At 34.9% G+C, this 27,193-nt stretch overlaps 1 protein-coding gene across 1 annotated transcript; it reads right to left on the bottom strand.

Moving 5' to 3' along the window:
- Nucleotides 1-3,296: 3,296 nt before the first annotated feature.
- On the bottom strand, nucleotides 3,297-11,445 carry LOC142334759 (uncharacterized). The gene is made up of 4 exons (XM_075383038.1): nucleotides 10,694-11,445; nucleotides 9,381-9,716; nucleotides 4,313-4,625; nucleotides 3,297-3,658 (listed from the first exon to the last, which is right to left on the bottom strand). Exons 2-4 carry the CDS (start codon nucleotides 9,697-9,699, stop codon nucleotides 3,397-3,399), a joined length of 894 nt encoding a protein of 297 aa, XP_075239153.1. The 5' UTR covers nucleotides 9,700-9,716; nucleotides 10,694-11,445; the 3' UTR covers nucleotides 3,297-3,396.
- Nucleotides 11,446-27,193: the final 15,748 nt, after the last annotated feature.

Raw genomic sequence — 27,193 nt, forward strand, 5'->3', positions numbered from 1 at the left:
TTCAACCTTCTGTTTCTCTGTTCTACTTTAGACTCCCTGGCAGTGCTCATGGTCCATAGAAAAAACTGATGGATTTGGATTGATGTGACCTACATAAAAACTTCCGGCAAATTTGCAGGAACTATGTCCGGAAATTTCATCTAAGAATACCCGGGAATTGGTGGCAGAGCAAATCAGCTTTGAATCAGTCTGAAGACCTTCTGTAATTTAGGATGGCTAGTATGTTCATGCGAACTCTATGACATCAAAATAATCATAATGAAGAAAAGCTGCACATAAAGAGACTTAAAATATTCTGGAGATGCGGCGTTGTTTCACAACTGAATTGATTTTACTCTTGAAATGTGCTGGTTCAGCGCTGAAATGCTCTGAGACTAAAGTCCGGGTACGTTCTAATATATATCTAGGAACCCTAACGCAATAAGAGCTCAAATTTGAAAGAGCTCAAGCTGGAATCTGAGTTCAAAAGCCGAAGAGTTCACAATTAATTTCCAATAATTTAGATCCAAACTCTGCTGGTTCAAGTTGTAAATGTAAGTTTTATTAATTCGATAGGAGTGATTTTGACCTAAATAATCGTACTTGGGATAGCGCGAAGTTTGATAGTTGCATCAGGAGTTCTGGTGTAACCGACAGCTTAAACATAGGTTGCAATTGCGTTTCTGCTTTGTTTAAAGAGTCTAAGTATTGCTGTCAAAAACTTAGCTCAGTTAGTTGCTCAATTTCTACAACACAGTAGCTCACACATTTCAAGTCAAAGAGTACAAGTCAAATCGCAAGAATAAGACATGCGGCGCCTCCTGACTTCCTAAAATGAAAATTCTCGAAATTAGTTATCTATCTGATCGCTTTCGTTGCTTTTTAGCAGCAAAATTGGGTACCACTGAGAAATGAACTTGCCCTACGTATAAATACATAAAAAGCTGTCTAAACAGCACATCATGACTTTCTGAAATAATAACTAATGAATTTAGTTTTCTACCTAATCGTTAGTGTTGTTTTTAGCAGCAAAATTTGCCATCAACGAAACAAACTTCATTTGACTTCAATTAGGGAAGTTTATTCCTCAGCCGGTTCAAGCGTTATTTTCAAAAAGAATCCATTGGATGACAACAGTTATCTGATTCCCTCCAAGAGCAAACTAAATAGCTCTAAATACCTTTATAAAGTCATCAAAAACTTCGAAGAACTCAATATTAAGCTATTTCAAAATTCGAATGAACTCACGGCAAAATATTTCTCGTAAGACAAATTTTGTCCGAAAACATTCTGCTCAATCTAAATACACAAACTTTGTCACTGCTGGCGTGTGGATTTCTTTGCGCCTCGAAGAATGTTTGTCAATTTTGTCATGAAGCCTTTGTCTTCTTCCACTTCAAGCAATATTAAATTATTTCTTGAAAGCTCAACGAAAACAAAGCTAGTGAGGCAAAATCCAATAGTTGAATCTTATAATAAAACATAGAATAGCAAAAATTCATTGATAGCTGAAAACCTAATTTCTTAACCTTTTATAGATTGGGCTTTTTAAGTATGTTGCCTTTGAAAGAAATAATGATATCTGTTTTCATTTGGTAAAACTTGATCAAACTATCAAAACTCTGCGGTTATTGCTCCTGTTTCAATTGAATTTTAACCTCGTTACACAAAGTATTTAGAAAATTCTTACTGCTCATCATTCAATTCCTCTTTAAACGTAGATATATTTAGGTTTGATTCTATACTTTTGAAAATATAATGAAAGATTTAAATCGAAACTAAAAATTTGTAAAAATCCACTGGTGTTTCTATATTGAAAAACAAAAAAAAATAAAATAGCTTTTGACAATAAAAAAAAAATCAGAGAATTCAAAGTCCTATCTTTTATTTCAATTTTTGTTACCAAGAACATACTTTAGGACTCTGCTTTCTTTGGTTAGTTAACTCAGTCAGTTTTTCTTTAAAACCGGGAAATTAATATTAGAAAAAGAGAATTTGTGTTTGGAAAAGAAATTGCACAATTAATTAATGACTTTTTCTTTTACTCTACATGTAACTTGACCTTAATGAGTTCTTGATGATCTTATTAACTGATCATTTCCAAAAAAAAATAATTAGTCATTGTGGATGTCGCGTGCTTGGGCAAACGTGTTTAGCTATAAATTATATACACACTTGCAAGACAAAACATTGTCTTTGCAAGATTCTCACAAGGAGATATTTGTTCCTCCAAATTCCTCATGGTAGTAAACAAATTTGCAAAATGCATTGTTTCGCTTGCTTATGCCAAAATTTTTTCAACTGGAGTGGACGATTTAGCGCTCAAAATGTGTTAAGTAATCATATGTATACTCATTTATAAAAATAAGAATTCAGAATAGTAATTTTGCATAGCACAGCCTGTATTTCAGAAGAATTTTCAGTAACATCGCAATCACCACTTGTTTAATCGTTCAACTGTAATTAGTTATAAAAAGTTCTATAAATTGCAGAAAGATGCCAGAAAAAAGTATGAAAAATCCAGACAAGTTTGTCAGTTTTCTGCAAAAAAAAAAACAGTAAGTTCAATATCACGTCAAACTTGCTCAATTTGATCGTAAACTGTTCAATTCACAGAGCAAAAAATTGCCTCGAATAATGTAGGCATGATCAAATTTAACAGATTTCAAGTGGAAGAATAGGTTACGTGGCTCAGCTTGAAGCCACTTAATACGCGTCTTTCCAATTATAGCCCCCCCCCCCAAGCTTAGTGGTCAGATAACCTATACCCCCCCAAACATGGTAATTATACCATAATGGGGGGGGCTATAATTTCATGGGGGGGCTATAATGGTAAAGACCCCTTAATGCTTCTGGCGTTTATCGACCACCTACTTCTGATGTTCAGCCAGAATTTCGAAGTGATTTCTTCAGTCATGTGACCTTGCTTTAGAGACGCAACTTGAAAGTTTGAAAATGTAAAAAGTTCATGGAAGTCAGCTACTGGTTATGTACATAGGAGCATCTGGCATTATACCTTCTGGCACTGCCAGCAAAATTGCATTTGACGCGCTTGTTTCAGCTCACCTTTCACCTTCTTCCGGAAAAGTGGCAAACTTATATCTGAATTTTCTGCGTAAGTTATGCTGACATCTTTTTACAAATTAAAGCAGCCAAAATTCGACTCATTTACAGTCGATCCATATAACACACAAAATGAACAGTAACCGGATCGGTACAGAAAATACCTGTGAAAACGGGCAGTTTAATGTGTAAAATAGCAATTTGTCCGTTTACTTTTGTCAATGCAACTACTGTTGAAGCAAAATAAAAACAGCTTTTTCAAAGGGAGTGAATTTGAGTATTCTGATTGGTTAGTTGTATCATTAATTTAGCATTCTTCATCAAAGCTAATCTAATCATTAATTATCAAATATCTTATCCAGAAGTCACCCATCTTCTTGAAGTATCTGGCGATTTTTCATACAGAATGGTGGTCCGGAACCCCGCTGGAAAGTACCTCACAAGCAGTTCCAGTTTGTCAAGTGATCTGAGGAAATTGTGTGCCTGTTGAAAGCTGATTGACTTGAAATCTTTCCCGTTGACTTCCATTATGAGGTCCATTTCTTTTAGGCCTTGCCTCTCGGCCAGCGAATTGCGAAGGACAATTGCGACAAAGACACCACAGTTGAGATTGTACCTATTGCAAAAAAATGATCGCTAAGCATTTTAATATCGGATAATATAACCAAAACTCCCGGGTCGAGAAATTTGTCCGTAATATATGTAAGAAATGCGCTTTTCTTGCATATTTCAGCGCAATAACCTTGCATAATAATGCGCCGAAATGTGGTGAAATACATTGAATCTCCGTAAGAAATGGGTTGAGAAAAGTGCTACAAGTTACGATGTAAAAAATATACTGAAAATGCGCTGAAATTATTTAAGAAATGAGCTGACGATGTGCTGAAATTCAGCGTATTAAGCACGAAGTTTGAGCGCATTCTCGAAATTTCAGTGCATTCAGCGAGTTTCTTACAATACAAATGCGCTGTAACGACGCTGACATCTCGACCCGGGCTGTGATCATAACAGTCCATTAGTACAGTCGGTGACCAAAAGATAAGCCGACATACAAGCAAAGCCTAATGTTATGAAATAGTTGTAATCTTTCAAAGACAATAAAATTCAAAACGTCATCTTTTTATATACTTATATAGTGATGTAATTTGTAAGGAAGACGCCGAGCATCTAATGAGGTTTAGACGCCTATATACCAAAAAGACTTAGTAAATAATTTTAAGTATTAAGCTTTCAAGAGAGTAACGAAGCTAAAAGCCTTGAACAAACTTACCCTCCCCGGATATCAAAGCCAAACACTTGGCTACTACTTTTGCGAGAGAGAAAAACTTTACGAGGCATAAACATGGCAATATCAGTTTCGTAATCCGAGTTGGCACTTCGCATATCGACTGGCAACCATCGAGGTGGAGGAACATACGCTGGCAACGTCACTGGGATCCGATCGTCCGCAACCAGGTCTCGTGGGTTCCGCCGCCTCTCGGATGCCCTTTCGGGAGGGGGCTGTGACGATTCTCTTCTACCGTGTATTGCACTTTCAGGCCCTGACCGGAAATTTTCAGGCCTTTCGCGGTTTCTACTGGAACCTAATAAAATACATTTTGAGTCTTACATATTATTTATAGTCCCCAGAAAAGTTATACTTCGACCCCAATGCCATTTTACACAATGCCAGTATACCCAGCCTGCCATTTTACCCAATGACAACTTTAAATTACACTATTTTTAAAATTTCAAGAATGACTATTTAGACGACTAGATAATCAAATGGCCCGTGGGACTTGATGAGACCATCACAACCGAACATGGGATTACATTGTCCACGTAAACATTTTAAAACCTCCTTGTAATAGCGACTGCTAATTTGTAATCGGATAATTGAACGAAAAGACCAAAGAGCATTGGGTAAGTAGGCATTTGGTAAAATGACAGGTTGGGTAAAATGGCATTGGGTAAAATGGCATTGGGTAAAATGGCATTGGGTAAAATGGCATTGGGTAAAATGGCATTGGGTAAAATGGCATTGGGTAAAATGGCATTGGGTAAAATGGCATTGGGTAAAATGGCATTGGGTAAAATGGCATTGGGTAAAATGGCATTGGGTAAAATGGCATTGGGTAAAATGGCATTGGGTAAAATGGCACTGGGTAAAATGGTGTAGGGCAAAATGGCATTGGGTTAAATGGAATTGGGTAAATTGTCATGTAACTGGTGAGGTGCTATACCCTCTATGCCCACTAAATGGGCGGGGGTCTATGGTTTATCCTTTATTGATAAAACCTGTGTGATCAAAGTATCGTTCTCATGTGTGTTAAGTAAAGCCTATTGAGAGAATAATAATTAGACCTTAATTCTTGATTTTTATTGTTCCGACCCCTCTTGAGGGGGGGGGGGGGAGAGGAACTATATACTCAAATGGGTTTTCTTTTTGTTCAGTCAATTTTGGCCGATCGATATATTCATCGTAGAGAGTTGAGACTGGTATCATTAGAAAGCTTGCCCAGCGTAGAATATGGAATTCAAAAGATTTTTTGATTTTCGTTTTTGACAGGGAGATATCGAGGTCTAAACTTTCGAGAAAATAGAGTGAACTCCGTTGATTTCATTCACCTTTTTTCGGAATTTTTCACTAAAATTTCGCCGATTTTGATAAAATTTAATAAAATTTTTTAAAAAAAGTTTGTTGGTTTTACGTTCAAAGACAAAATATATTGTCGGCTATTTTCATTGACTTTTTTTGTCACAAATTCCGGCTAAATATTTCACAAAATTCAGACTTTTTCATCAAAAACAGCACGAAATAGGTTTCTTTAGTCCACTCTAATTAATTTTGCAGGAAGTGCACACCCAAAAACCACTAACACAATCTTTGTAGACTGAAAAGGGCGCTAATTCCACTTCAACTTCCGTTGAGAGTGCTCTGTAATTAAAAGTTTGCCGTTTTTTGCTAACTTAATTCGTTGATTATCAAAAATGCAGCATTTATTTTTGATTTTTTAACTAAAAAAATATCTATATCAATGATATACCAAAAATTAAATATTCCTAATAGACAATCAGCATAAACAGGACTAGTTCTGTACAAATCTTGGACCGTTACAATCCAAAAACAAGTCGGATTGTCGTCAGTCGGTTTTCTATTAAAAAAAAATTCGACCTTTTTTATATTAATTAAATAACAGAACATTTCAAATCAAAGCTCACTAGTGATAGGTCCTATTGGCTTCCTAATTAGCTCGAAATTAATTTATCTGGTTGATTGCTAGAAAGCTTATGGTCGTTTTGACTTTTAAAATATTTGATTTTTAAATAAAAAATGGCTTTTTGAACTTTGCCTCCATTTTTCTCTTAAGTTGGTCAACTTGTAGCTTAGTGTCAGCAATCGAAGAGTGCTCCTTCTTTCTGCTGAATTCAAATTTAGTCTTTATTGTGGTTTTACGCCTTAAAATATGTTTTTCTGGCTTTGATACTACTAGATTTCACAATTTTTTTTAATTTTTAGGTATTTGCCCATTTTTCATGTTTTCTAGTTTTGTCAAATTGTCACGTTATTGTCAGTTCATATATCACATTTTTCGCGTTCAAAATAACGCACAATTGATAATATTTAAATCTTTAAAGATATAGATTATGGTTCTTTACCGCTTCGACAGTACTTTCTCGAAGAATTTAATTGAGTTTTTAATTTTGTCTCTAACTGTCGTTTTTACTTTGTTTTTTAAGTCGTATTTAATTTCCTGTACAATAACCCGGTTTTATTGGCTTTTCCTGGAAGAGTAGAAGAGCCGATGTTCTGATATCAGAAGATAGATAATGGCTTTCATGACTTTGAAAACAATTGTTTTCCAAAATGAAAAAAAAAACATTTCAACTTCGCAATTTTGTTCCTTTTATTGTCGGTTTGTTACCTGGTCTCGTTAATTAAAGGGTAAAAATGACATTATTTTGCTCAGGGGAAGGTGTCAAAAAAGATTGGTGTCACAAAATCTAATGTTTTTAAAGAATTCGTTATGACTTTACTGGCTTCGACACGGGTTTTTCACAAAAAAAGTAAATTAATATTTGATTTTTGTCATATTTGACGTTCTTTTTGTAGACGTAAGACTTGTTCTGGATAAGTGCAGGTCTCAAGGGCTTCCTTTGAAAGAATAAACGAACCTTTTCAATTTTTTCATTTTGTTTATTAATGGCTTTCATGTCTTTGGAAATAAATTTTTTTCGATAAAAACAAGTATTACATAATCTTGCTTTTTTCTTTTTGGTCGAAAAATTACCTAGTTTCATTAATGAGAGGTCACATAATACATTTCAAGGGAAGGTGACCAAAACGATTGATGTCAAAAAATCGAATGTTTTAATAGAATTTGTTATGACTTGACTGTCTTCCACAGGGGTTTTTCACAAAAAAAAGAAAATGAATTTTTGATTTTTGTCAAGTTTGACGTTCTTTTTGTAGACGTAAGACATATTCTGGATAATTGAAGGTCTCAAGGGCTTCTTTTGGAAGAATGGACGAACCTCTTCAAACTCTTCATTTTTCTAATTAATGGCTTTTATGTCTTTGGAAATAAATTTTTTTCGAAAACAAAAACAAGCATTAGATAAGTTTGCATTTTCTTCTTTTTTGTCTAAATGTTGCTGATTTTCATTAAAGACCGGCCACGTATTACATTAACGGCGTTCGACGAAGGTGCAATCGAACATATTTTGGGGGCCAAAGTAAGGCTTAACGGCTTCCAAAGCATTTTCTGGCAAGTTTTAATTGATTTTAGTTTGTTGTCTATTTGTTGTTCTTTTTGTAACTGCATAAAAAATTGAATGCCAAGAGTTCTTAATTCATTTCTATAGAAGCATTGGTAATTGTAAACCTAGCGGGTATTTTAGTTGATTCCTAATGGCTTTCATTACTTTGAAATTAATTGTTTTTTTAAAAAAAATTCAACGAATTTTCTAACTTTAAAGTTTCTGTTCTTTATTGTCCAATTGTTACCAAGCTTTATTATGAACTGGTGAATAACCATTTTTTTCTGGTGAATTACAAGTTATTTTGTTTATTTTCAGTTTTATCTGACGCTATTTTGACTTTGTTATTAAGTTTAGTTTTTTAAAACGGACATAATTTTTTGATGTAATTAATGTTTGTTGTTGTTGTTTGATTTTGCCGTTCGTCTCCGCTCGCTTTCTTAATATCGGCATATCTCATCAATCTAATGAATAATTTTTTACTCCACTGAGTTATTTGCTTTGAAGGCTATCTTTTCGTTCAAACACCAGTTTTTTTTGAAAAATGTTTGAATTTTTTGTGTTTTTCCATCTGTTCCTCATTTGGTACACAATTATGCCAAAATTGTGGATGAGCTGGGTCGGAACCTTATGTGCGATCGCACATTCCCGAGCCACCTTGTTGGCTGAACACTCTGATAGGTTGAAAATCAATAAATTGCTTTAAAAAAATAAAGGAAACAAACAATGAAATCTATAATCTCATTATAAACTATGTCACGTCTTCATTTAGCGGTCCATTTTGATTTTTTTAATAAATCCCTCTAAACACTAATTTTCTCTTACTTTCAGGTTTAATCTTGAACTCACAGCCTCTTTTAAACATTACCAATGAAAAACGAGATTATTCAGGATTTTTTTCGAAAAAAACCCAGATTGGTACTATATTGAACTATAAGTTTTAAAATTTTAACTACAACAAAACATAGAATGCCAAAAGTTTGCGCACCTTGTCGGTAAATGTTTATTTTCAAAGGGTCTTATATTCAAAGTAGGATTAGTTGCCGACCCTAAAAAATGTAGCTTCAAATGTTCAAAAGAAATTGTGCGTTGGGCTAATTAATTGTTGCTTGTAAAAGAACTAGAGAATGGGAAAAACACTTAATTGTGGAATCTGGCGACAATAACAGACTGGTCGATACATCGACAAATTTTTTTTGTCACCATATTCCACACTGTACGCCCCTTTTTACATGTATTATCATCTGGTTGGGGGATTAAAGAGGTAGAGTGGACGAAATGCTCCACTTTAGTTAGAAGGGGACGTTGGCTAGTTATGCTCTCCGTGTAAGATATCGATCAGCCATAGTTGTCATAAAGTTCCGAACCCCCAATTCATGGGGGAAGGGGGTGGTTGGAAAAATATTACATACAAATTCTTATCAAATATTGATTAGATATTTCTGCAAAAAATTGTTTCTTGAAACACATGCAAAGTTCTGGCAACTTAACCAAGGCCTTTTCTTGTCAAGGTAGTCTTAGGAGAGTAAAAGTTTCGCCTCACCAGTTTGGTTTGGAATATGCTACTAGGTTCTTTCATAAAAGTGCATACATCCTACCGTAGCTCTCATGGTTGAAACGTGCATCGGTTTGGTATCCCCGCGACGTTTGAACCAACTCTGACCTGTATTGTTGACCTTCGATTTGTTGATAGTAATTTTGTTGATCGGGAACTTGACTCCGTGAGTTATTCCGGTATCGCTCGTCAACAAATGCCTGATTTCTGAGCTGCGCGGAGGGTTGGGAAGCAGCGGGGAAATCTGTTTCGTCTTGACCTTGATAGGGATCCCTCGGTTGTCGCGAAAGAGGTCCGGCAGAGGAGCTGCGCTGACTTGATCGCTTTGAAGAGTTCTGTCGCTCAAAATACTCGCGGGCCATCTCCGAGCCCAAACCAGCTCAGCGCGAACACCAAAACGAACAGGCCGATTATTTGGCCCTTTAAATTTAGTAAATTAGTTAAAAAAAGGCAGGAATTTTAGAAGTTTCAAATTTTCGTGATAACTCAGATTGTTAAACTATTCAGTATCTTTCACGTATTCGTAAATTGGAAAACTAAAAAAATTCAATTTCAAAAAAAATTCAATTAAAAGGACTTCAAAAACTCCATTTTGTTCAAAAAGGTAACGAAAAGTTCAATTTCAAGTATAGCAAACCGATAAGAACAACTGCGATCAATTTGTTTCTCTATAATGCTTCAGTATACATTTTAAACGTTGTGTATTATTTGTTCCATTTTATACATTATAGTACGTTTCAGCGGCTGTACAGCAAAATAAAAGAACCGTCGTTTGTTTTGTGCGCTGTTTGCATTGGCATATATGTATATTTGCTTAAAAGCGTTTTAGTGCATGCAGCAGCGAGATATACCATATTCCCTGTAGCTATCCGATGGCCTCAAACAAATAAAAAGCGCATTTTTTTCATGCTGAGAAACGACTATGCACGGAAAACATGGATTAGCAGAATGATTCATCTGTTTTCCACAATATTTATATTAGATTAATTTAAGTTAATATCAGTTTATGGTATTAAAAGTAATCCGTATTAACCTAAATTCATACAATTTTCACGTTATAAGTCAAGTATTTATACAGCATAAAATAAAAAATATCAAAATTATTACTGACTAAGAGCTCAGAAGAGCTGAATTTGAAATATTTTTGAGGTACGTCAAAAATGAAGGAAGCCTGCCCGCACCAAACTCCGCGTCAACAGCAGTATTGGGCAGAGCTGTTTGCAAGTATGTATACCCATATCAGAACTTGCCAACACTTGCATTTAGACGTGCACGTTAGGACTCACGATCGTAGCTCTGAATCAGTACTGATATCAGACTTGCGATTAGACGTAGCCAATACTCATATTGACTTACTGTTAGTTCCGGGTGCGCTATTTTGACGCTGATTGCTATTGAACTCCTCAACATTAAATTTTGACGTTGTATTAAGATTGTTATGAGAAAGAACAAGCTCAAATGTTGTCACGGATTTTGAGCTTTAATATTTGCTGTACTGTAATATTTGCACAAAATTCTCGCAAGAAATCAACTTTCAAACAGTTGTATGATCTGATCGTGGAATTTGAGGTGCCTGCTGGAACTTCAACCTAATTGCTACTGCATAAGAATAATTGCTCCAACTCCACAGGTGGGGGGGGGAAGGAACTATATACTCAAATGGTTTTTTTGTTCTGTCAATTTTGGCGGATCGATATATTCATCGCAGCGAAATGTGAGTGGTATCATTATAAAGCTCGTCCAGTGTAGAAATCGAAATTGTAAAGATTTTTTTAATTTCGTTTTTTTTCGAGGAGTTATCGAGGTTTGAAGTTTTGTGTGAACACGGGATATCTGGCATGATTTTCAATTTTAGCGTAATTTATGTTTAACTTAAGATTTTTTTATAAAAAATAATTCAAAATTACATTTGACGCTACAAAATGAATCAATTTAGTGTTCCTAATAGATGAAAGACGATAAAAAGATTAGTTCTGGTCTCATAGGGACGTTTATCAAAAAATTAGAATTTTTTTGAGAGCTGTATTTTTCAGAGAACTTTTAGTATTTTTTGTTTTGTTAAGTCACTTAGCGACTAGTCACTTTTCAAATCGAGGTTACGTTTATGACAAACCTCATTTACAGTCAAATGATGCCCAATGAACAAAAAATTCGTTTTCAAGGAATCGCTCATGTTTTTGGGCTTTGATTCGTAATTTCTAATGAATTTTGATTCTTTTTGGGATTTTACTAAAGTGAAATAGGCTTCCTAATGAGCATTATCTGAGTATATGGTGCGTTGCGTGGACAGCTAATGGCTCTTTAAAAATAAATTTTCGAAAATTTTTAAACGTTAACTTATTTTTGTGAACTGCAAGCCAGTCTCAGTACTGACAGGACCCCCTTCCTTTCTACTGCAACCAAAACTAATCTGGTTAGCAGTTTTATCTTCTAACTGTTAGTTTTATGACTTCGATGCCACGAGCTCTCATTTTTTAAAAAAATTTTGGATAATTTTTATAAATTTTGTTTATTTTGGAACTCTTATTACATTATACCAATGGTGAAATTTCCCATTGGCTTAGAGATGACTTCCAATGGATCATAGATAAAGTTTTTAGAGAAAAGCTCTTGTTTAAATAGCTTCGACTATTCCTTCACGCAATTTTCAATTGAATTTGCCTTTATTTGTTGGTTTTCATAGTCCTACGACTTATTGAGATGTCTTATTGATGACTTATGAACGACAAACATTATTGTCTTCCCATCGAGGCATAATTTAGCGTATTTAATGACTTCAGTTGAAAGCTATTGAATTTAATGGCGTTGAAACTACGGGTTTTCTCAAAATTTGTGGTTTCAATGTAGTTGTTCATATTTGTTGTGTTTGAGGTCTTATTGTTAGAAAAGAATAATCTCATTGCTGTTAAAAAATTAATTGAAACTAGAAATTAATTACTGGCTCATTTATATTCTACTGTAAAGCTCATTTACACAGAGTTTGCTGCTTTTATATTCTTTATGTAGTCGTAAAATGCTTAGAGTTCTCATAAGCTTCTAATTGAGCATTAAAAGAATGATCTTACTCAATGCAGTCAGTTTATAGCGAACAGTCTTAATTTTATGGTGTCATTCTTCCAAAATTTTTCTTTTCAGTTTCTCCTGTTCTTTTCGTCAACTTGTAACTTATTCTCGTCATTGAGAGGTCCCATCCAACTCCTTCTAATTCAAAAATTACAGTGTCAAATGATATAATGTCGTAACTGATGTATTGTTTGTTGGATAGTATGTTCGTTTTAACAAAATTTTGTGAGTGGTCAATATTTGTTCTTTTTCTATTCTTTTTAGCACATTCGCGTAATAACTGATCCCAATCATTTTCAAATGAGGCCCAAGTGACCTTATTTAATCTTTCAGTATAATATTAGCTTAATTATTATAAATAACAATAGAAATAAAATAAAAAATAAAAATGAAAAAAATATTCAGATAATAGCTAATGATTTCAATGGCTTCAATAATTTGTGTTTTCGCAAAATGCTTGTAATTTTTTGAGTTTTTCTGCATCTTTAGCCCATTTCTATGGCTCAGTCTAACCATACACAGGTCCTATCAGTTTTGTAGCGACTTTTTATTAAATTGATCAAGAATTATTTCGTTAAAAGCTAATGACTTTTAAGACGTATTATTTTAAATTATTTGGTTTAAAAAACGTTGATCGATTTTTGAACTCAGCCTCATTATTTCTTCTTTTTGTCAACTTTTTACCTACTATCATTAGGGAAAAATCCCATCTGATGTATAGTTAAGAAAAAGTAAATTTGTGAAGCTAAGGTTCTATCTGCTTGCACTTTTACGTTGTCACTAGGTGCTTTTCAATTTAGATATTGAATTTTTGCCGTGAAATTTTTGTTTTTACTTATTTTGTTGCTTTTTCTCGTAGTCTTTTTAATGACAGACCTCGTGAGCACTGTAATGAGGCATGGCAGTATGCAATTCAGTAGCTTAGGCGTGAAACGATTTTTTTATACTCAAGCATCTATTTTTGATTATCTCTTCATTTGGTTGACAATTAAGTCAAAAATGTAGATGAGCTCGGGACGGAACATCATGTGCAAACTCACATTAGCGATCCTCCTTGTTTTATTTTTAATTCTATTTTTAACAAAACGGACCCTAGACAAAAATAGGCAATAGTTTTCACGCGCTTCATTTTGATTCCCATTCAGTGTATATTCTATTTCGCAGTTTTGGAAAATAGAGCAGAATTTTTAAGTTTTGTATGTTATCTTTCGGATGTTAAAAAACTCTTGACGATTTTGCTCGACGTTTTACAGCTGGTTTGTAAAATATTTTAATATTTCAAATGAATTTTGAAAAACTTTTCTGCTATCTGAAATCAGTCTGAAATCATCAACAGCTGATATGAATACGTTCTATAATTTTTAAATTGTATATTTTCTTCTTCGGACAATGTGAATTTATATTAATCTGTTCCCTTCTAGTAAAAAAAATGGTTTGCATGTCAAATGTGCGGCTTTTGGCCTGTTGACAGACTGAAAAAAAAACATTCGATCTTGCCGAAAAAAATGATCTTCATCTAAAACCTGGTTAAAATGATGAGAAATAGCGTTATGCAGTCCTTATACAACTAGTGATAAATCGTGATAAATAGTGATAAAGTCGTGATAAGTCAGAATATAACCGACTATCGTCGGGCGAAATGCTCTAACAACGAGCGGTTGGCTTCCACCGTAGCTGCAGTTTAGAGAGGCTCGCTTCAGCTTAATTGAAGTGGATGTGGTAAAACTGGGAGGGGGAGGGCAGGGTAGCGTGGGGGGGGGGGTTCGTTCAAGCGGAGCGTGTCGTATTATGGAATGAAGTTAAGGTGGTGAGGCGTGTGTGTCTCTGTGTGTGTGTGTGTGTGTGTGTGTGTGTGGGGGGGGGGGGGGGGGGGGGGGGTGAAGTGGAGGAGGGGAGATGGTGAGAGGGGGTCAAACTCTTAAACTGTCCTTCATAACAAAAATTTGAATCGCATACTTAAGAGACTAGTAAGTCGTAAGGCTCTAAGGGAACTTAAACGCAAAATGTAAAGGGGCGAAAAATGTAAACATTTTTGAGAACAAAAAATGTATTGCCCTCAAACGAAAACTTTGTTTGAGAGCAATTAATAACATTTATCATCAACATATGTTGTTATCGTATTTTGAGGTGAGTCACTTTTTCAACAATTCTATTTGTAATTATTTTAGCGTAATGAGTAATTCCAATTCAAATGCATCATCAAATTAACAAAATCATCAATGCATTAACGTTTTACAAAACAAGTACATATAAGTCTCACGCGTTTTAAAGTTAATTTCAGAACTGCCTCAAAGTAGTAGATCTGTTCGACTAAACCAAAACAAAAATCAAATCTATCTGCTTAACATCTATCCTAGTTCCTTCAGCCTCATTAACTTTACTTTTCTCTCAATTGTTGCTTCTCTAAGTCTAGCAGATTTCGTTTGATCAGTGCTGTCGATCTGTTTAAAAGTCAACAATTGATGGGACGCAATAAATCCTCCCAACTCAAACATTTTAATCAATTCATGATTATTGTGCTCTAGTTTAAAGTCTAATTTAAAGTGAGCTAAAGACAAAATTTACGTTTTCCATTAAAAGTCAAAATTTAAAGACGGATCTATTCTGTTTCGTCCACCCCGTGTTTTCATGCCCGCAAATTACCTATTATCGCCAATGAAAGTGAGCAGATGGCATATGATATCATGTTTAATTATCATGAAATTACCAACGCTGTTTGAGCTGTCTCTTGGGGTTCAATCCAAAGAAAGAAGATGACTTTGAAAACCACCAAAAACTGACCCGATTGAAAAATCCATAAACAAAGATGGTTGCCTCTAACTGCCATAAAAAATAGATAGTTACCACGACGAGTACATGCTTGGGTAAATGGACTCCTGTTCGGTTTTGGTAGTCTCATAACAAGTTAAATGAGCCACTGAGGCATGGCCCGCAATATTTAAGTATAAATTATCGTAAATGATTTTAAAAAAATGGTGACGTCCATTACCCAAGGAATTACCATGCCGACATATAACAGTGCCAATTAAAAAGATTAATTTGTTAAATTGAAGATTTTCAACCACTCATTAATCATTTGGATTTTTGCAAAATAAACATTAGGCAAACCATACTAATTGTGGACCCTAACCATGCTTTAATTGCTAAAAGCCATGCTTTGATTGCTAATAACTTGGTGTGGTTAAATTTCATTATAATAAAATCGGTTTTCAAATCTTAGGACATGTTATTGTTATTAATACAAACACATCACTAAAATTGAGAGGACATCAGAAGGCTTATATAGCCTAGTCGAGTGATGCCTTGAATCAGTTTTCATCAACAATTAACAGTGACATGTTACAAGCACTTAAGAAATAATTCTAGTTAAAACAAAGCATTGAAAAATTTTTAACAACCAGCAAAAAAAAACGAAACAGTATGACAACAAACTATGGGTAACTTAAAAGAAAAGCGAGAGCAAGTCAGCATTATCTTGTATGTAATTTCTAACGTTGGAAAAACGAAAACATTTTATTCTGGATTTCTCTATCTCTATTATGTGTTGTGCATAATAAGGTTCAAGCTTTAGCATTGCATTTAAAAATTTCCTGACCCGGACACATTGATTTACCGTTATTTCCAGTTTTTTGTTAGGTTTTATTGATTTAGCCTTATTTCTCATTTTAGATAAAAGTTGAACTTCAGCAGGCGTTATTAATAAATTTATGTCTTCTAAATGACTTTCACGTCTCAAGGTCTTTACTAGTAGTTTCAATAATTCCTTCAAATGAAGCTCTTTCACTGTTAGAATATGGAATTTTTCTCTTAAACTACTAACTGAATCATGCTTTTTTAATCCAAACACAATTCTCAGCAAATGCTTCAAATTTAATTCAAGTGGATCCAATGCAATTTTACAAGCAGCGCCGTATAATAAAACAGCATATTGAATATTTGGCTGTACATAAGTTTTGTAACATAAGAGTAATTGTTGACAAGTCAGTATCTTCCGCAGTCGGTAAAACGAGCTTATTAAACTATTCATTTTATTGATTGAGTATTGAACGTGTTCAGTGAATTTGAACTCGGTCAAGAACTATGTCAAGATATTTGACTTCTCTTTTTCGTTCATTAGTTTTGTTGTTTATCAAGGTTCTGGAAAAAGAGAGCAATCGAGGTTTTTGTTCTTGCTGAAAAGAACTTCAAAAGTTTTGTTGCAATTGATGGACAATTTTCTGTTGTTCAACAACACAGCAATGTCATTTACACCATTCTGGAAATCAATTTGGTCAGTAGAATGGTTTTGAATATGTACAGTATCGTCAGCAAAAAGTATTAAATCTAGTTGACTTGAAGCTCTTGTTATTTCATTGAAGTAAAGTATAAAAAGCAACAGACCCAGTACTGAGCCGTGTAGTTCTCCGAAGTGAATAGGTTTTGGTTTAGAGACCTTCCTTTTTATTCTAACTCTCTGACTTCTTGATAATAGGTATGATGTTCAAAACTCATGTATTGGCCCTCTGAAATCTAGGCTATAAAAGACTTCAAGAAGTTGGGTTTGATCCACCGTACCGAAAGCTTTCCACAACACCGCCTTTTTAACTGCTGTCTTCATGTCCCAAGATTTCTGAATTTCCGCAGTCAGATTAAGCAAGGCATGTACAGTTGATATTTTCTTTCGAAAGCCGTAATGTTTGTGTGAGAGAATACTTTTTTTCCAAAAGCTGTAAATTTGTTCAGATAAAATTTTCTCGAGTATTTTGCTGACCACTGGCAGAAGCGAAATAGGTCTGAAGTTACTGGGATTTTCCGTATCACCACCTTTATGAATTGGAACAATCGTGGCATGTTTTAGACACTCAGGAAAAAAGTGCTTCTCGATACAGTCATTAAAAAGTGTAGTTAGGACAGGAGTTAGAGAAAAGGATAGTTATTTTGAAAGTGCATTGCTTAAACTAAACTCATCTCTTGAATTTTTATTGGGCATAGGATTTATTATTCTCCCGACAGTTGTTTCGTTAACGTAACTTAGTACCATTGAGAATTTGGATCTATTGGTCTTTAAATTTAAATATTCATGAGCGCAACTAGAGGAAGGTTGGGCTCCCACAGATGCAAAAAACTCGCTAAAACTTTCAACACAAGCTTATTGACCACCTAGTGAAAAATGACAGCTATACTGCATTCAGTGGCTGTAATTGATTTAACCAATTATAGCGCACATTTGAAGCTACTTAAAATTTCGAAAGCTTGCGATCCAAAAATCAAGAGTTCAAGAAGGCATAAAAAATATTATAAACGGAATAATGTCGGATGAATTGCTCTCGAACGACAGGCAGGGGCAATTTAATTATTGGGAAAGTTGATTAATGTATTTTATGGGTGCCAAAAACGCGGACCCCAAGTCTACCAAGAGAACTGCTCAACAAATCGCGCTCAGAAATACCTTCGTGCTTTAGCGGTTTATCCCGTTTCTCAAGCCAAAAAGTCAGGAACAATTGTCAGTCAGTCGAATAATAGCGACAATCTTCGTTTGTGCGCAACTAAAAGAAATATCTAATTTGTTACTCCTACAAAGGTTATGTAATAACAATGATACGGTTCATATCTCAAGCACTCCAATAAATTTTATCCGATATTTACGTAGTTGCAGAAGTTACAGATGATACTTACAGTTCAAAAGATACGTCCACCACTGCGTGTCACTGCCCTGGGCGAGACTGGATGGTTATCTTGTAAGATCTTACAAGATTCTTACAAAAAATGTTTATCTTGTAAGATCTTGTAAGACGAATGTTTATCTTGTAAGATCTTGTAAGACGAATGTTTATCTTGTAAGATTCTTATAAGACGAATGTTTATCTTGTAAGATTCTTACAAGTTTAAAGTACTGAGAAAATACTGTTATTTGGCATCTAATAAGGGCAAAAGAGCCATTGGAGTAGGGCGGCACACATACACCAAAAGTGACGGAAACCAAAATTTTTGCTCACTGATGTTAAGGACAGTCATGAAAAGCCGTTTTGCTACGGTAATCGCATTTCAAATACCAATCTTCGTCTTTTTTGCTGTTTCAAGAAATTTTCTCATTGAAATAGGAACAAGCAAGCCTAATTGAGTTCTATCAGGAACAAATTGAAACTATAGTAATGTCATATGCGTTACAAGAAAAGATAATTACTTTTTCGTGCACAAAAATTGCAAAGCCTTGAGGTTAGCTCCTTCAAAGCTTTGCTGTTGCCTGTAAAGTCAACAATGACACAAAACTTGCTTTTTATGGAATTTGGAAAGGCATGAAACAAGTGTTATTTGAGTCAATTTTAAAAACTAAGCATGTGATGGAAGATGATTTTATAAAAAAAGTTTTTTTAATTGAAAAAGCAACAGCAGTAGTTTTCTGATCGTTTTTCTTGTTAATCAAAATTTATTGGTCTATCGCCCGCCTCTGACTCAAAACTGCCACCCTTAGAGGCATAAGCACTAACTCTGACGGAAGTTTGGCGCTGGTTTTTGCTGATATTTTTTATCAATTGAATGTTTCTTTTTCGCATTATATTAATTATCGTTCTTAAACAATTTTTAACGATTTTCGATTATAATTTGTTTCACATACTGCATCAAAGCATCAAAAAGGCAACAACACTTTGAGAGAAGGACGGCAGACAAGCGCAAAAAGTAGCGGAACTAAAAATCATTAGTCACTGACCTTACGTACAGTCATGAAAAAGGCGTTTTGCAACTGAAATAGAATTTCAAATACCAATCTCTCCTTTTTTGCTGTTTCAAGAAATTTTCTCATTGAAATAGGAACAAGCAAGCTTAATTGTGTTCTATCAGGAACAAATTGAAACTATAGTAATGTCATATGCGTTACAAGAAAAGATAATTACTTTTTCGTGCACAAAAATTGCAAAGCCTTGAGGTTAGCTCCTTCAAAGCTTTGCTGTTGCCTGTAAAGTCAACAATGACACAAAACTTGATTTTTATGGAATTTGGAAAGGCATGAAACAAGTGTTATTTGAGTCAATTTTAAAAACTAAGCATGTGATGGAAGATGATTTTATAAAAAAAGTTTTTTTAATTGAAAAAGCAACAGCAGTAGTTTTCTGATCGTTTTTCTTGTTAATCAAAATTTATTGGTCTATCGCCCGCCTCTGACTCAAAACTGCCACCCTTAGAGGCATAAGCACTAACTCTGACGGAAGTTTAGCGCTGGTTTTTGCTGATATTTTTTATCAATTGAATGTTTCTTTTTCGCATTATATTAATTATCGTTCTTAAACAATTTTTAACGATTTTCGATTATAATTTGTTTCACATACTGCATCAAAGCATCAAAAAGACAACAACACTTTGAGAGAAGGACGGCAGACAAGCGCAAAAAGTAGCGGAACTAAAAATCATTAGTCACTGACCTTACGTACAGTCATGAAAAAGGCGTTTTGCAACTGAAATAGAATTTCAAATACCAATCTCTCCTTTTTTGCTGTTTCAAGAAATTTTCTCATTGAAATAGGAACAAGCAAGCTTAATTGTGTTCTATCAGGAACAAATTGAAACTATAGTAATGTCATATGCGTTACAAGTAAAGATAATTACTTTTTCGTGCACAAAAATTGCAAAGCCTTGAGGTTAGCTCCTTCAAAGCTTTGCTGTTGCCTGTAAAATATACAATCACATAAAACTTGCTTTTTATAGAATTCGAAAAAGCATGAAATAAGTGTTATTTGTGCCAATTTTTTTTTAAAATGCATGTGATGGAAGATGCTTTTAAAAAACATTTTTTTTATTTGAAAAGGCAACAGCAATATGTTTTCTGATCCTTTTTCTTGTTAATCAAAACTTATTGGTCTATCACCTGCGTCTGAAAAACACTGCCGCACATAAATGCATAAGAATTAACTCTGACGGAAGTTTGCATATGGTTTTGCTGATATTTTTTATCAATTTCTTTTTCGCATTATAATAATTATCTTTCTTAAATACTTTTTTGCGATTTTCGACTGTATTTTGTTTCACATACTGCATCTTAGCATCAAAGAGGCAACAACACTTTGAGAGAAGGACGGCAGACAAGCGCAAAAAGTAGCGGAACTAAAAATCATTAGTCACTGACCTTACGTACAGTCATGAAAAAGGCGTTTTGCAACTGAAATAGAATTTCAAATACCAATCTCTCCTTTTTTGCTGTTTCAAGAAATTTTCTCATTGAAATAGGAACAAGCAAGCTTAATTGTGTTCTATCAGGAACAAATTGAAACTATAGTAATGTTATTTGCGTTGCAAGAAAAGATAATTACATTTTCGTGCACAAATTCTGCAAAGCCTTGAGGTTAGCTCCTTCAAGGCTTTGCTGTTGCCTGTAAAATATACAATCACATAAAACTTGCTTTTTATAGAATTCGAAAAAGCATGAAATAAGTGTTATTTGTGCCAATTTTTTTTTAAAATGCATGTGATGGAAGATGCTTTTAAAAAACATTTTTTTTATTTGAAAAGGCAACAGCAATATGTTTTCTGATCCTTTTTCTTGTTAATCAAAACCTATTGGTCTATCACCTGCGTCTGAAAAACATTGCCGCACATAAATGCATAAGAATTAACTCTGACGGAAGTTTGCATATGGTTTTGCTGATATTTTTTATCAATTGAATGTTTCTTTTTCGCATTATAATAATTATCTTTCTTAAATACTTTTTTGCGATTTTCGACTGTATTTTGTTTCACATACTGCATCTTAGCATCAAAGAGGCAACAACACTTTGAGAGAAGGACGGCAGACAAGCGCGAAAAGTAGCGGAGCTCAAAATCATTAGTCACTGACCTTAAGTACAGTCATGAAAAAGGCGTTTTGCAACTGAAATAGAATTTCAAATACCAATCTTTGTTTTTTTTTGCTGTTTCAAGAAATTTTCTCATTGAAATAGGAACAAGCAAGCTTAATTGTGTTCTATCAGGAACAAATTGAAACTATAGTAAAGTTATTTGCGTTACAAGAAAAGATAATTACATTTTCGTGCACAAATTCTGCAAAGCCTTGAGGTTAGCTCCTTCAAGGCTTTGCTGTTGCCTGTAAAATATACAATCACATAAAACTTGCTTTTCATAGAATTCGAAAAAGCATGAAATAAGTGTTATTTGTGCCAATTTTTTTTTTAAAATGCATGTGATGGAAGATGCTTTTAAAAAACATTTTTTTTATCTTAAAAGGCAACAGCAATATGTTTTCTGATCCTTTTTCTTGTTAATCAAAACTTATTGGTCTATCACCTGCGTCTGAAAAACACTGCCGCACATAAAAGCATAAGAATTAACTCTGACGGAAGTTTGCATATGGTTTTGCTGATATTTTTTATCAATTGAATGTTTCTTTTTCGCATTATAATAATTATCTTTCTTAAATACTTTTTTGCGATTTTCGACTGTATTTTGTTTCACATACTGCATCTTAGCATCAAAGAGGCAACAACATTTTGCGAGTAGGACAGCAGGCAAGCGCAAAAGGTAGCGGAATTAAAAATCATTAGTCATTGACCTGACGTACAGTCATGAAAAAGCCGTTTTGCAATGGAAATAGAATTTCAAATATCAATCTCTCCTTTTTTTGCTGTTTCAAGAAATTTTCTCATTGAAATAGGAGCAAGCAAGCTTAATTGAGTTCTATCAGGAACAAATTGACACTATAGTAATGTTATATGCGTTACAAGAAAAGATAATTACAATTTCGTGCACAAAAATTCCAAAGCCTTGAGGTCAGCTCCTTCAAAGCTTTGCTGTTGCCTGTAAAATCATTAATGACATAAAACTTGCTATTAATTGAATTAGTGGTTTACTTCAAATACACGACTGTAAACGTGTCAGTTGAAGGATACATAGAGTATTCGATCTGAAAGATAATAAACCACTTTTCTGTACAAACTATTACAGACCTGGCCTTATTCTGATCCATTTTTTGGAAGCTTCTGCTAATAACTACTAACTCTTGCTCTGTTTTACTATATTCTTCACTGCATTTCGTCTTTTGCAAACTAAATTTTGATGTAAACTAAAAGTGTGGATATAATTATGCTTTTTTTAAGCATAAATTTTGTTTTTATTTTTTTAAAAAGTTTTTCTTCAAAAAGAACAAAAAGTTTGACGGATTGGTTATTTTCTGCATTTAAAACTGAACTAACCATAGTCACCCTTGTGTTTAAAGACTAAAAAGCTAAACTTTACTATCATTATGGTTGCTGTTAGCGATCATGTGTTGGAGATTTACAAAGAAACATTAAAAAACGTCAAAAAAACGTTTTGAAGTTTTGTTCGTTGCAAAGACCTTTCTTTAAATTTCTTGAAGGATACATAGAGTATTCGATCTGAAAGATAATAAACCACTTTTCTGTACAAACTATTACAGACCTGGCCTTATTCTGATCCATTTTTTGGAAGCTTCTGCTAATAACTACTAACTCTTGCTCTGTTTTACTATATTCTTCACTGCATTTCGTCTTTTGCAAACTAAATTTTGATGTAAACTAAAAGTGTGGATATAATTATGCTTTTTTTAAGCATAAATTTTGTTTTTATTTTTTTAAAAAGTTTTTCTTCAAAAAGAACAAAAAGTTTGACGGATTGGTTATTTTCTGCATTTAAAACTGAACTAACCATAGTCACCCTTGTGTTTAAAGACTAAAAAGCTAAACTTTACTATCATTATGGTTGCTGTTAGCGATCATGTGTTGGAGATTTACAAAGAAACATTAAAAAACGTCAAAAAAACGTTTTGAAGTTTTGTTCGTTGCAAAGACCTTTCTTTAAATTTCTTGATCAACTCATTACTTAAATATTCTTTTTAACTTTAAATATGATCGCTTTATGCTACGAAAAGAATAAAAAACTATTTTAACTGTGTGAATAATAGAAAATTATAATCCGATCCATAGAAACCTTTCCGTACTTTCAAGTCAACTTTTTGTGTACCTATTTTCGTTTTATTAAACAAGTCCATTAAGGAAGTTTAATTACTTGGAGCTTGTGTGTGATTAGCACCACAATTGAGCACAATATATATATATATTTGCCTTAATGTTCCTTTTTATATGCAAAAACTCCAGCTAAATCACAAGGTTGGTTCCTAATTTTGGAAATCATGACAAATTCTTTGACCTCTTACGTTTCGAATAATATGTTAAAACCAACATATTATAGCGCAAAATAACCGTCATTAAACGGTCTGTTGATTGGTTTATAGAGTTATAGAAATAAAGCTCATTGAATAACAAATATTTAGCAAAATATGACAGATTGGGCAGATTTTTGAGCATTTTTTGGAAATCTTCTGCTAATACCGGCTAGCTACGGTTTTGTTTTAGTACGTTCTATAGCTTATTTTTTAGCTCATTATATGTACTTTCCAAAAATATAATATGTTGATATAGTTACATGTGTTAATAAGGAGAAATTTAGCTCTGTGCTAGCCCTAACATGGCCGAAAATTCGGAAAAAAGTATGATTTTCAAAGTTGTTTGTATTAATAACTTTTTTGTTAGCCAGTGTTATAACTCGTATTATAGCTCATTTTCTAGCATTTTTTCTCTACTTTACAACCATATGTATAACTTTTAAAACAAATTCCGTTTAAATACTTTTTTTAACCATTTTCTGGCATGTCATCAAAATCACTGAATTTCGACACTCCGACCCCAGAATCGTCAAAAAAATTTTGAAAAATTGTCTGACAAACTATATATATTTTGAAAGCTTATTATCTCCTGAGTTCAAAACAGTTTAAATTTTTCAATTTCGTCCATTGGTTGTGGAGTTATTAGCCATTGTTTTGACCCAACCTGAAAATTTCGAATTTCGGCCCTCCCGAACTTTTTGTAACGTGTCGGTACTTTCACAACACCCACCTGGTCAAATTTGCATCGTCTGGTTCGGACCCCAGAATATATCTTTAAACCCGTTTTTAACCCAGTTCCTGTCGAAATTACAGGGTGCCACTTAGCTGGTTAGATTCTCCTCGATGAGAGCTTTCCAATGATATAACTTTTAGCCTGGCTTCAAAATGGGGTTTGCTCACTAATCCCGCCCATCCCCTCAACGTCTCTGGACGCATTTGCCACTTCAGCTGTGATATATCTGACCTGAACTGAGAACCTCCACTCTGCAGAGGCAGCGCGATACGCTTGCATGGAGGTGTAATGGAAGTGGTTGCGTTGTGAAGGTACCCTGTATTGAAGTAATATGAAAGTGATATTTTCGAAATTAACTGGGGTCCGATATATGAAGCATGTTAGGTGGGTGTACTGTCGTGACAGTGACAGCGGGGCTGCCAGCCAGTAACGTCTGGACAGTGTATATGTGGTAATAATGTGGTATTAATGATGTAATAGTCGTACTGATGGGCTATCGATGATGGGACCATAAATACACAATATCTGTGACTGAAAGTCAATGTGTGGCTCATTTTTCAGATAGTTGTTGATTGCCAAGTTGAATCATTGAAGTGTACCAGTCAGAACAAGGAGAATTCGCACTTGACTTCGCATAATGAGCTCCCAGTGAGTATCTTCCGTATTGCCCAGTATTCTGATATATGTGTATGGTTTATAACAGTTTTTGGGTGTTTTTACCACCTGAGCTATGTCAGGGTAGTTGCTATACATGCTGTACTACCCAGATTGAGGTCACCGACCAAAACCAAGTGATTTCAGACCGAACAGATGTATGATCAGACCGGTTTCTATTTAATGCTCAGTGGTACCCATTTTCGGGCATATTTCAGAATTTTAGCCCCCCCAGCACCGCTGGGACAGTAGTAACAGTTGTAGTAGGTCTGGTATGGTCCAGGATGAGTTGCCAGACCATAATCAACCATGATCAACCATGATCAGACCGAATTGACCCTTGCGCAGACCTCATTTTGGGTGATACCCCGTAACACCCATTTTTGGGCATATTTTTGAATTATAGCCCCCCCAGCGCTGCTGGGACAGTAGTAACAGTTGTAGTAGGTCTGGTATGGTCCAGGATGAGTTGCCAGACCATAATCAACCATGATCAACCATGATCAGACCGAATTGACCCTTGCGCAGACCTCATTTTGGGTGATACCCCGTAACACCCATTTTTGGGCATATTTTTGAATTATAGCCCCCCCCAGCGCTGCTGGGACAGTAGTAACAGTTGTAGTAGGTCTGGTATGGTCCAGGATGAGTTGCCAGACCATAATCAACCATGATCAACCATGATCAGACCGATTTGACCCTTGCGCAGACCTCATTTTGGGTGATACCCCGTAACACCCATTTTTGGGCATATTTTTGAATTTTAGCCCCCCCAGCACTGCTGGGACAGTACTATCAGTTGTAGTAGGTCTGGTATGGCCCAGGATGAGGTGCCAGGCCATATCCAACCATGAGAAGTCATTATCAGACTGAATTGACTTTTGAACAGACCTCATTCTGGGTGATACCCCGTGACACCCATTTTTGGGCATATTTTTGAATTTTAGCCCCCCCCAGCACTGCTGGGACAGTACTAACAGTTGTAGTAGGTCTGGTATGGCCCCGGATGAGGTGCCAGGCCATATCCAACCATGAGCAGTCATTGTCAGACTGAATTAACCCTTGAACAGACCTATTTTTAGCTGATACCCTGTTGTACCCATATTTGGGCTTATTTTTGTTTATTAGGTCCCCAGCACCACTGGAACAGTAATAGCAGTTATTGTATGTCTAGAATGGCTGAGGTTGAGGTCTCAGACTATATCCAACCATGGTCATACTGTTTTGGCCGAATTGAGACTTGATCAGACCAACTCCCACGTAGAAATGATGTAATAACCCATTTTCGGGCATATTTTTATGTTTCGATCCTTTAGCTTTGCTGGCATAGTTGTAACAGTGGTACTAGTAGTAGTAGTAACAGTTTGTGTAGCAGGACTGAAGCCGAGTAACGGGTCGTTGATACTCTGAGTCAATCACTTTGACTCAATGTTGAATTGAACCTATATATCGGAGAAATATTTGTATGAATATTTAATGTAATCTTGTTTGGAAATCATAGTCAAAGTTCTCTGCATGCTCTGGAAGGGACATGTAGAGAGAAACGCCCGTGTAAACATTGATTAAATTCGGCTTAGATGTTCTAAAATCTTTTCATTTGCTAATTTTCAATTTTTCTCAGGCCGCTAAGAGTATCCGAACCCAAAAGATCGCAGCGAATGATTGAAAAGTCAAACAAGCCTCAGCGCGAAGATTTAGATGTACCGAAGGATCTTGCCTGTATGTTTTATTTTGCGTGTGATGGAAAGTACTCAAAAGTTTTGGTTGCTGGCAAAAAGAGGTGGCCTGATGATTGGACCTTATCCGACAAGTTATCTCTGTCTGAAGGAGACTTTGTTACTCTCAAGTGCGGGCCAAAGTACAATATTGAAGCACAAGGCGAGTTCGTGCTTCAAGGGAGTGAGAAGCATGTTACGAGAGCTATTAGCAAAATCTGCGTATTGAGGGAAAGCGGTCATGACGTCAGTCAAATTGAGGCGCAAAAAATTTTTGACGAAGTTTTGAACAAGGATAAACCAATTTTGCCTGAATCTCAAGACGAGGACGACGATTTTGTCCCGGCAAGCCCGGAAACAAGGGGTAGAAAAGTACCAAGGCTGCAAAAAGATGTGGCAATTTTTGATGACGATGAAATTCCAGACGAACCTAACATTGATTGCGAATTTTACAACGAATTTTTGGAATACACAAAGGCCAAAAAGGATGCTGGGCCTTCCTCAGCTAGAAAAACACCAGAGTCTCAAAGACCTAGTGCTCAAGA

Source organism: Convolutriloba macropyga, chromosome 1 (assembly GCF_964194025.1).
Source record: "Convolutriloba macropyga chromosome 1, txConMacr16.3, whole genome shotgun sequence".
Taxonomy (NCBI): domain Eukaryota; kingdom Metazoa; phylum Xenacoelomorpha; order Acoela; family Convolutidae; genus Convolutriloba; species Convolutriloba macropyga.

Coding starts and splice junctions, on each gene's coding strand:
- LOC142334759 (XM_075383038.1), bottom strand. CDS start 9,699: ATGGCCCGCGAGTATTTTGAGCGACAGAACTCTTCAAAGCGATCAAGT. Junction 4,626..9,380: donor TTTCAACCATGAGAGCTACG/GTAGGATGTATG, acceptor GTATTTTATTAG/GTTCCAGTAGAAACCGCGAA. Junction 3,659..4,312: donor GGCTTTGATATCCGGGGAGG/GTAAGTTTGTTC, acceptor TTTTTGCAATAG/GTACAATCTCAACTGTGGTG.